The sequence below is a fragment of the Eptatretus burgeri genome, chromosome 7, assembly GCF_056783735.1.
Source record: "Eptatretus burgeri isolate ZD-2024b chromosome 7, Ebu_testis_v1, whole genome shotgun sequence".
In the NCBI taxonomy this organism is placed as follows: domain Eukaryota; kingdom Metazoa; phylum Chordata; class Myxini; order Myxiniformes; family Myxinidae; genus Eptatretus; species Eptatretus burgeri.
Genome location: NC_140967.1, coordinates 42,625,688 through 42,635,687, shown reverse-complemented (window position 1 = coordinate 42,635,687; position 10,000 = coordinate 42,625,688). Strand labels below are relative to the sequence as shown.

The window sequence follows — 10,000 nt, the reverse complement described above, 5'->3', positions numbered from 1 at the left end:
AGTCGACCGTTTTGACCTACTAAGTGTCATGTGACTACATTTGACCTACTAAGAACGAGCTTTGCAATTCCCGTTACAGGAGAGGGACATTGCTGCAAAATTTCAGCCAAGGGGACGGACGGTGCGCAATGACAATAACTTATCTGAAATGTAAATTCCAGATAAGCTAAAAAATATGCATAAACAAGGGAACAGGAAAGTTCTGTGATATTTTCCCCAGCAATTGCAATTAGAAATGACAGCACAATTGGTTGTAATGCTCAACATAAACGTCCTTAATTGGCTTGTTTTGATGTCAAACAATCGTTCAATGGCTGGTTACATGATCTGATGCAAAATGTATTGACGATATGCAGAATAAAAAGTGAAAGAGATCGTGTTCGGATAATAGCCCAGTGAACTTTGAATGTGGATAAAACGAATTCCTGAAAATTATGAACAGGCCAGCTGGCAATCTCTCTTGGCCAAACCAAAGGAAGGAAGAAGATATTGGTGCAACAGAAAATCGAAATTGCCAAACTTTCAGCCAACTAGGTAAGTGCATGCTGAGAAATTTTAATGAATTAGAATACTTTCAGGAATCAGGTACAGTCACAGAAGAAAGGGGTGGGGAGGGAAGAGGGGAAATGGGAAACAAAAACATCCCCATTATTTTACATGCCATACCTTCTTCTCAATGCACAGCAACTCTTTTAGACATAAGCAATAGTGATGAAACGGATGTTAAACTCATGCAATACCAGAATACCAACAAATATGTTATTCGTTTGGGAAACTAATGCTTCGTCCACATTAGCAGGTTCAAGTCGTTCAAGACAAACCCGGTTCTGCATCTCCATTGATAATTTACGACTCAAACTTGGCCAAATTGCGACAATCCGGGGCAGGTTCAGCTTTGGTGTTTTGTGGCTCCGCCCAGTACCTTACATCACACCGTTAACAAACAAGCATCACGTACACGAGTTTGTCTCACTCGGCTTCTGTCCTCAACTGAGTCTTCCGCATATTCCTCATTCTTTATATTCTGTCGTACAAAGTCCTTCCGCATATTCCTCATCCACTCCAGCCACAAATTACATCACAAAATGTAAATAAGTAACCAAGACAAGAGAATGCATCAGAAAAAAAACGTCCTAAGTGTTGGCCGACTTATTTACAAAGTACGTAAGCAGACACGCAACGAGATATTTACAGTTCACCAAGAAATGCCACTTTTATTATTTTTTTTCATGGTAAAGGAATGGTAAAGATTGGGTTTGTATTGTAGACGATGAATAAACTGATAGATTAAATGAATGGGATGTAGATGAAACGAGAATGATGACCAAATGGCCTCCAAACAAAAGGGAAAATCCAAAAAACGAGCTGCATACATCCCGCTCATTGAAAGAAAAAAAAAAACACAATGACGTTGTCTTGGGCTAGAAGATGCTAAATTGAGAGGCAACTTGGCCGGGGCATGCCTCGAACGGCTCAAACCTGCTGATGGAGACAAAGCATAAGAAGCTTACAGGCAACAGGAGTTTGTGGAGAAAAAAAAAAAAAACACCCCCAAAACAAAACATATCTTTCCAAACCAAACTACAGCATATAAGATATTTGAAATGGAAACTTGCAAACACACTCTGAGTTCTACAAAATAAAGTACGATTTCAAAGTTGAACCATCAATCTTTCACCTCAACAACACTTTCATGTCAAAATCAAAACAATAAAAAAACGTCGCTGCATGAACACTTACCCCATTCCACTCGACGCCCATACTCACTTCCCCGCCACCCGGACGCCCGCTCTCATATTTGACGACGACGTCAGTCGAAGATGAGCCATCACGGACACGTCGCTTTTCTAAGTCGCCATCATTAAGAATGTCAGCCACACGGGCCTGCCGCACGACATCTAGACCCTGCCGCCCCACAATCACAATTAAACTTCAAAAGCACAATTGGTGCCTCTGTAAAAAGGAGTTACCTGCATCATACTCTTTGAATATCTCGCTGCGAGTTACAGTTGATGACAATTTTTTAAATGATGGAAAAAGGGAGGGGTAATTCCAGTGAAAGCTGACTTGAAGGTATGTGCATATGATAATTAGTATGAGTTGACCTTTGGTTGCAGGAATGAACTACCAAAGCCTGTTTTAATGGCTGAGTAAGTAAACACTTTCAAAGCTAGACTTGAACAAGTAAAAGGAGAAAAAAAAACATTTTGTCCAACAAAGGGTAGTAGCAAGGAAGAGGAAGGTCAAAAGTAAATTTGAAATAAAAGGACAAGTCTGCAAGCAGTCATTGAACTTGCATGTTTAAAGAAGTATCAAGGTGGTAATAAACTGGGGATTGATTTTTTTTTTAATGGCCTGAATCTTGACCCTTTGACTTATACATGTCCTGCACATAAATGGTTATGTTAAAGCACTGTCAGCCTATTCGGGCAATCTGGGTTGTTAAGGAAGCACAGCTACTCGGCTGAGGCTTACAACTACTGCAGTTTGCAAAGATTTCTGGCCCATTGGACATCACGGGAGTGGTGGAAAGCCCTCAGGTTCATGACAATAATAAATTTAATTTGAACCTGGGATCAGTATCATGAGCTCTATCATGAACTGGGAACATCAAATGGGTCATTTTGAATGAGTGTTAGCATTTCCAGGTAATTCCACTTAACCAAATGCTCCATGTTCTTATGAGGAACTATAGTAAAATTGAGAATGTGTGTGTGATAGTGCGTGCCTGGCGACGGGATCTAGCAGCACATTCTTCCAATGTCTCAGCCGCTTCAAGCTTTCCTTGGCGCCGGTACAGTGCACTCAGGTTCTTCAATGTTGTCGCCACTGTCGGGCTACAAGCACGGACAAGAGAGACAGACACACACACACACACACACACACACACACACACACACACACACACACACACACACACACACACACACACACACACACACACACACACACACACACACACACTTCATCATATATTGGGTAAACAACAAGAACAACAACAGAGCTTGAACTGCATTCAAACCAAAAAGGTCAATAAACTTCTCAGCATGAACAATCAACACCAATTAGCACACCGATTACCACTTAATGGTTTAACAACAGTACAACAAAAGCCAAAAAGCTGCAATACCATGGCATCTCAATGACAACAGAAATGCTTTTGTGAACACAATGTTATACGAGTCGATGTGAAGATTCAGTCTGTGTGCCAGCAGAGGAGACAAACAATTGATATGATCAAGTTGATTAACAGTATGATTAGCACTGTGGGAAACAGGATGTGGCTGGAATTTCAAGCATTAGCCATTCATCAGAGCAAAAGACACTGATGATGATGATGCTGTACATTTATTTTGCTCTTGATGATTATGATGATGATGATGATGATGATGATGATGATGATGATGATGATGATGATGTACATTGATGATGTACATTGATGATGAACATTGATGATGTATGATGTTGTACGATGATGATGATGATGATGATGAACATTTATTTTGCTCTTGATGATGATGATGATGATGAACATTTATTTTGCTCTTGATGATGATGATGATGATGAACATTTATTTTGCTCTTGATGATGATGATGATGATCATCATTTATTTTGCTCTTGATGATGATGATGATGATGATGATGATGATGAACATTTATTTTGCTCATGATGATGATGATGATGTGAATATTTATTTTGCTCTTGATGATGATGATGATGAACATTTATTTTGCTCTTGATGATGATGATGATGATGATGAACATTTATTTTGCTCTTGATGATGATGATGATGATGATGATGAACATTTATTTTGCTCTTGATGATGATGATGAAGAACATTTATTTTGCTCTTGATGATGATGATGAACATTTATTTTGCTCTTGATGATGATGATGAACATGATGATGATGAACATTTATTTTGCTCTTGATGATGATGATGATGATGATGATGATGATGATGATGATGATGATGATGATGATGATGAACATTTATTTTGCTCTTGATGATGATGATGAACATTTATTTTGCTCTTGATGATGATGATGATGATGAACATTTATTTTGCTCTTGATGATGATGATGATGATGATGATGATAAACATTTATTTTGCTCTTGATGATGATGATGATGAACATTTATTTTGCTCTTGATGATGATGATGATGATGATGATGATGATGATGATGATGAACATTTATTTTGCTCTTGATGATGTACGATGTACGATGATGATCGATGATGATGATGATCATTTATTTTGCTCTTGATGATGTACATTTCTTTTGCGCTTGATGATGATGCACATTTATTTTGCTCTTGATAATGATGATGATGATGATGATAATGAGGATGAGGATGAGCAATTCTTTTGCTTTTGAATGGTCAATGATTGCAATGTCAGTGCACAGTTTCCTGTGTTGATAAACATGCTTTTACCAAATATTAAATAAGCAAATCCATATTCTTGAAAACACTTTGGCAACAAACAAGACACTGCCATCCTGCTAAAGGATCCCTTAAATTGTAGACTTTCCAGACATCCAAGTTCATACAAAATTTATTTAGTGTTGGTGCAATTGTTTTCAACAGCCATTGTTATCAAGCACAACAAGTAATGCAAAAAATAATTTGGAGGGGGGGGGGGAATAATTTACCTCCGAACAAAAGCTGCATTTATTATTTTCCGTTGTGACAGGAAGAGGCTTAAAACAATTGGAAGAAAAACAGCAATTTTCAATGCAATTTGGAGATAATCAAAATTTAATTTAGTTTGAAGGCTAGGAACATTTACTCAACTTACTTCAAATCCCAGCATCAGGAGAATGCAGTGCGTTTGTGAATACTGCCAGACCCCGACATTCGTGGAGGATATCTTCCTGATAAATACCGTGAATGTCTGAGCATTGTTTTGATTTTTTTTTTTTTTAAACATGGTCTAGACTAATGGAAGAGCGATGACACTGAACAAATCAGGACACAACATAACAAAGGGAACAGCAGGAAAAAAGGAGAAACACCAAGAGCAGGATGGAGGGATGAATTAGTCAGAGATGGACAAACAAGGGATACAGGTAACAACTAGAGGGGGAGCACTCGGTAGAGTGCAAAACCTCCGCCGCCAATACTGCTAGGTCACTCAAGTGAACCTGATGTCCTATTCATTCAATTTGACGTCAACAGTGCTCACAGAGTTATAGTTTGCAACTTTCCCTTTTACATACTCAATTCATTCGTCATAACTAGATTCCTTGAGACAGAAATTGATTTTACGTGGGTATATCCACCTGAAGTTCCAAAATCAGCCGCAATTATAATTTTGGCATGTTTTTTGTTGGAAATCACTTATAACATGTAGAAATGCAAAAAAAAAAATATTGAAATTTTGTTTAAAAAAAAATTGCAAAAAATTTTTTTTTTCTCTAACAATTTTTTTTTGGGAAATCACTTAAAACATGTAGAAATGCAAAAAAATTCAAATATTTTTTCAAAATGGCCGCCATAGCGGCCATATTGGATTTTGGACCATGTCCAAAATCTAATGGCATGATCCTTGGACTATACGTAATCGCCCCACCAAGTTTCGTCGAAATCCGTTGAGGAGTTTTTCCGTAATACTGTTAACAAACAAACAAACAAACAAACAGAAAGGGGTGAAAACAGTAACCTCTGATCTTCGATGGTGGAGGTTAATGAGGGGGAGGGGAGAACGCAAAGGGTGGACAATATGGATACATAAACAAAACTGTGTTTGACCAGTTTGTAATTTTCTCAAGGTCCGAGGAGAGGGAAGAGGCTGCTGCCCGTCTGTCAGAGGATGAGAGATGTCACGGCAGAGTGTGGCGTCATCAGCAAAGAGATAAAGAGGACTTTTCAGAGGGTCAGTGAGATGATTGATGAAGATTAGGAATAATATGGGGCCTAGAATACTGCCTTGTGGTACTACAGCTTTGACAGGGAGAGGAGATGAAAGGGTTCCATTGAGAGCCATACTGTCGGCAAGAGTGGAGGAAGTCAGTAATCCAAGAGTGGAGTTGGCCTTGGATTCCATAAGCAGACAGTTTGGAGAGCAAGGCGGGATGCCAGACTGTATCAAAAGCTCAAGATATGTACAGTCGGCCCTAATCTCATATCTGATATTAAGCGCCTCCATCATTATTGGGAGAGCCGAAGAAGCATGTCCACGTAGAGCAGGGGTTCCCAACATTTTTTTTTTTTTTTTTACTGGGGTACCATTTCACATGTTTGTGGTCCCACCGAGTACCACTGTACCAAAATTCACCTAAAATAGTGTTTATTTGCGATACAGATACGACAATGGGGAGTTAAACAATACTAACAATTCACAACTATGACATTGAGCAATCTGATCTGAACAAAAGAATGATACAGTAAGTACCTATTTGATTGTGTTAAATGTCCAGTCAATGGGATGGTTGAGCCTGCTTCTTACTCACAAGCAGGTCGATGTCAGGCTTTGTTTTGGATAAAGCGCACCGAACATCATGTTCAACATCCAGTAGGGATCTTTGTTTTGTTTTTAGAATAACGACTGATGAGAACACAGCTTCACACAGCCATGTAGATGGGAATACTATGAGCGAATGAACAGCCAGGGCAGCTAGCTTAGGGTGAGACCCCAACATTCCACACCAGAAGTCCGCAAGATTCATCTCGTCGAACTGATCTCGGGCTGTGGAGTCGTTCTGGAGATCAATCAAGCTTTCCTGCAGTCCTGTTCCAGGTGGCAAATCCAATGCATTCATGCGAAATGGGTTGCGAATCATTTTCAGATCCAGTTCCTTGAGATCCAGAAAATAGGAATTTAATTCCTCATCCAAATAAGCGAGGTGATCTTTTACCAGTTGTATGAACTCCCTTGGGGGATTCTTTTCACGCTTCTGAAGAATATCGGCCGTGCAACAAAACATGACCACCACTCCCGCTTCGACATTCGTCTTCCACAGACGGAGTTTTTCCTGAAATCCCTTGACCTTGTCTATGAAGTCAATGATAGTCGCGCCAGTCCCCTGAAGAGACTTGTTCAGGGCGTTTAATTGAGAGAAAATGTCGACCAAATAAGCCAAGTGCAATGCCCAGCCGGGGTCGTTCAAAGCAGCGACGAAATCGACAGTCTTTGGTTTTCCATCGTTTTCGAAGAATTCACGAAGCTCAGCTCGCAGTTCAAACACACGCTCCGCCATATTTCCACGGGATAACCATCTCACCTCAGTGTGGAATAAGAGAACGTTATGGTCGGAGTCGAAATCCTCGCAAAGTTTCTTGAAAAGTCGCGAATTGAGAGCCTGGGATTTCACATGGTTCACAATTTGGATCATGGTTGAGAGAACGTCAGTCAATGGCTTGGGGGAGCGCCTTGGCTGCGAGTGCGTGGCGGTGGATCGTACAGTGTAGGCCGCGCACTTCAGGAGCAACTGCCTTCACAAGTGTTTGGAAACCTGATCTGCACCCCAACATAGCTGGAGCACCATCTGCAGTACAGCCTTTCAGATCAACCCATGACAGCCCAACTTGATCAAATACGGAAGACACCTCTTCGAAAATGTCCTTTGCTTTCATTGTGGTTTTAAGCGGGCGACAAAATAGTATTTCATCCTTGAACTTGGCTTTCTGCACGTACCGAACGAACGCTAACAGTTGGGCACAATTTGCCACGTCAGTTGACTCATCCAATTGCATAGAAAATCCGCATGGAGATGCCTTGATTTCTGCCACCACCTGGTCACGAATATTGGTTGACATTTCTTCAATGCGCCTCTGAACTGTGTTGTTTGACAACGAAAGAGAATTGAGCTTCTTGGCGCTTTGTTCTCCCAGCAGGAGACGTATGATATCCTTTGTGGCAGGAAGGATGAGGCTTTCACCGACGGTGGGAGGTTTTTTTCTGTTCTGCAATTCCCAGTGCAACTAAGTGGGATGTCGCGTTTTCCTTCCGACGAAAAAAAATCATGGTCCTTGTCGCTGTGTTCAGGATGAACAGAATCAAAATGGCGCTTCAATAGACTTGGCTTCATAGATTGATTACCGAGAACTTTTCCACAAATCACACACTGTGGAGCTTCAAATTCACCTTTTTGGATGGAAGTGAAGCCTAACTTGAGATAACTCTCCGAATATTTTCGCATTGACATGATGCTAGTGAACGATAACGGTAACAATAAGCCGGGCAATAAGCAATGATGACAGTGTGGCATGTAGAGACAAAACAAATAATAAGACTTGTGCACAATGGCCGATAAACAGCTGTCAGTGTCCAGCCACTTTCGATATAAATTTAATTATTGTGCACAAGCTGCATGAGAGAGAAGTAAAATAAAAACTGCATCTAAAAAAAAGAAGAAAAAAAAGCAAGCTGCCGCGTACCACCGAGAAAGTCCAAATGTACCACCTGTGGTACACGTACCACAGGTTGGGAACCCCTGACGTAGAGTGACCAGGTGTGAATCCAAATTGATGATCTGAGATGAAGCTGTTGGAGAAAAGGAATGATTTTATGTCCACTGCAATGATGGATTCCATGACCTTGTTGATGATTGAAAGTAAGCTAATTGGGCTGTAGTTCAGAGGATCAATTTTTGCACCTTTTTTTGATGTAATGCTGTGATGCTGGCTGACCTTCAAGCATATGGAAGATGAACAATGGTAAATGGCAGGGTGAAAAAGACAGAGAGAGAGGAAGCGCAAGAGCAGCAGAGCAGGTTTTTAGGACACGTGAGCTGATGCTGTCAGGTCCAGTTGCAGAGTCAGAGTTGAGGGTTGCCAGAAACTTTTCCACCTTTTCAGGTGCAAAAGACAGAATTCAGGAGCAGAGGAGGGAGACAAGTTTGAAAGATCATTCTTGAGATTAGACATGTTTTCTGGCTCTACTGAGAATAAACACACACACTTGTTGTGGGCTTGGCGGAATGATCTGAAGTTGTCTTCGGTCGGATTTGCCTTCCAGGAGGAGAATGCAAGTTGTTTTAAAGCAACAGCCCCACCACAGGATTCAGAGAACCAAGAGTGGTAGGATGGGTAAGATGAGAGAGAGAGAGAGAGAGAGAGAAATAGAGACAGAAAGACTGAGAGAGACAGAGAAAGATTTTCTGTGGAAGAATTCCCAGGATAAATTAACATCACCAGCTAACTTTATACCCACCCCACCCCAAAACCACCTTTTCAGCAGATAGGATTGAATCTCCATGCAATGATATTCAAGGGGAAAAAATACAGAAACTCACTAATTGGCACCAGTCTGATATTTCCAAAGCTTATAAAATATTAACAATGTGATCCTGTAAATTCAAACCATCAATGTAAACTGCACTTGTTAAAAAGCACAAATGCATCACACACCACACTCAATGCTGGACTTTGTGGAGATGCGGTGCCGTGTGACTGGCCTTACCTGTCAACTTTGCAGGCTTTGTACCATTGTCCATACTCTCCATATGGTGGACTGTCCTTGTTTTGACCCTAGTGTGACACACACCAGCCATGAAAGTGCCTCATAAGCGTCATACTAAAATTTCAACAGGATGGCATATGTTGCCAGGTTCTTGTCACCGACCCAAGTCATCCACCAAGTTTTAAATCGGCATAATCCACCCACAATTTTTGAAATATCATGCTATATATCGCTTTTAGCCCCATCTCTCAATGGTGGCGAATCACATAAGATCAAAAAATTCTCGTATTGGTATCCTGACTCTCATCTTCACCAAAATCAAATAAATTCTTCCTCGTCAAACACACAATATGTCCACCAAGTTTCATCTAAATCCTTCGAAAACTTTTTGAGATATCCTGCTAAGACACAGACAGACAGACATGTAAAAACATAACCTCCGTCGACCGCTGCCTGTGCCCTCCCCCTGCTTCTATCAATAAACGAACACAAATACCCGCTAAAACTGTTATGAACACGACTTCCGCTTTATAAACACAGTCCCACAGCCTGACACAAATCATAATAACAAAATACACAAAAAAA

The 10,000-nt window shown here is 40.6% G+C and overlaps 1 protein-coding gene across 18 annotated transcripts in view; it reads right to left on the bottom strand.

The window, feature by feature from the left end:
- KLC4 (kinesin light chain 4) overlaps nt 1-10,000 on the bottom strand; it is a 232,257-nt gene that overhangs the window by 52,042 nt on the left and 170,215 nt on the right. For 13 of the 18 annotated variants that reach the window (XM_085888200.1, XM_085888197.1, XM_085888193.1 and 10 more), the window contains 3 exons: nt 9,416-9,483; nt 2,729-2,837; nt 1,741-1,905 (listed from right to left, as the gene is read on the bottom strand). In XM_085888200.1, coding sequence (XP_085744326.1) covers nt 1,741-1,905; nt 2,729-2,837; nt 9,416-9,483 — 342 coding nt within the window. Of the gene's footprint in view, nt 1,483-1,740; nt 1,906-2,728; nt 2,838-9,415; nt 9,484-10,000 lie in introns of all 18 variants that reach the window. The other 5 variants (XM_085888189.1, XM_085888204.1, XM_085888208.1 and 2 more) reach the window with 3 other exon arrangements.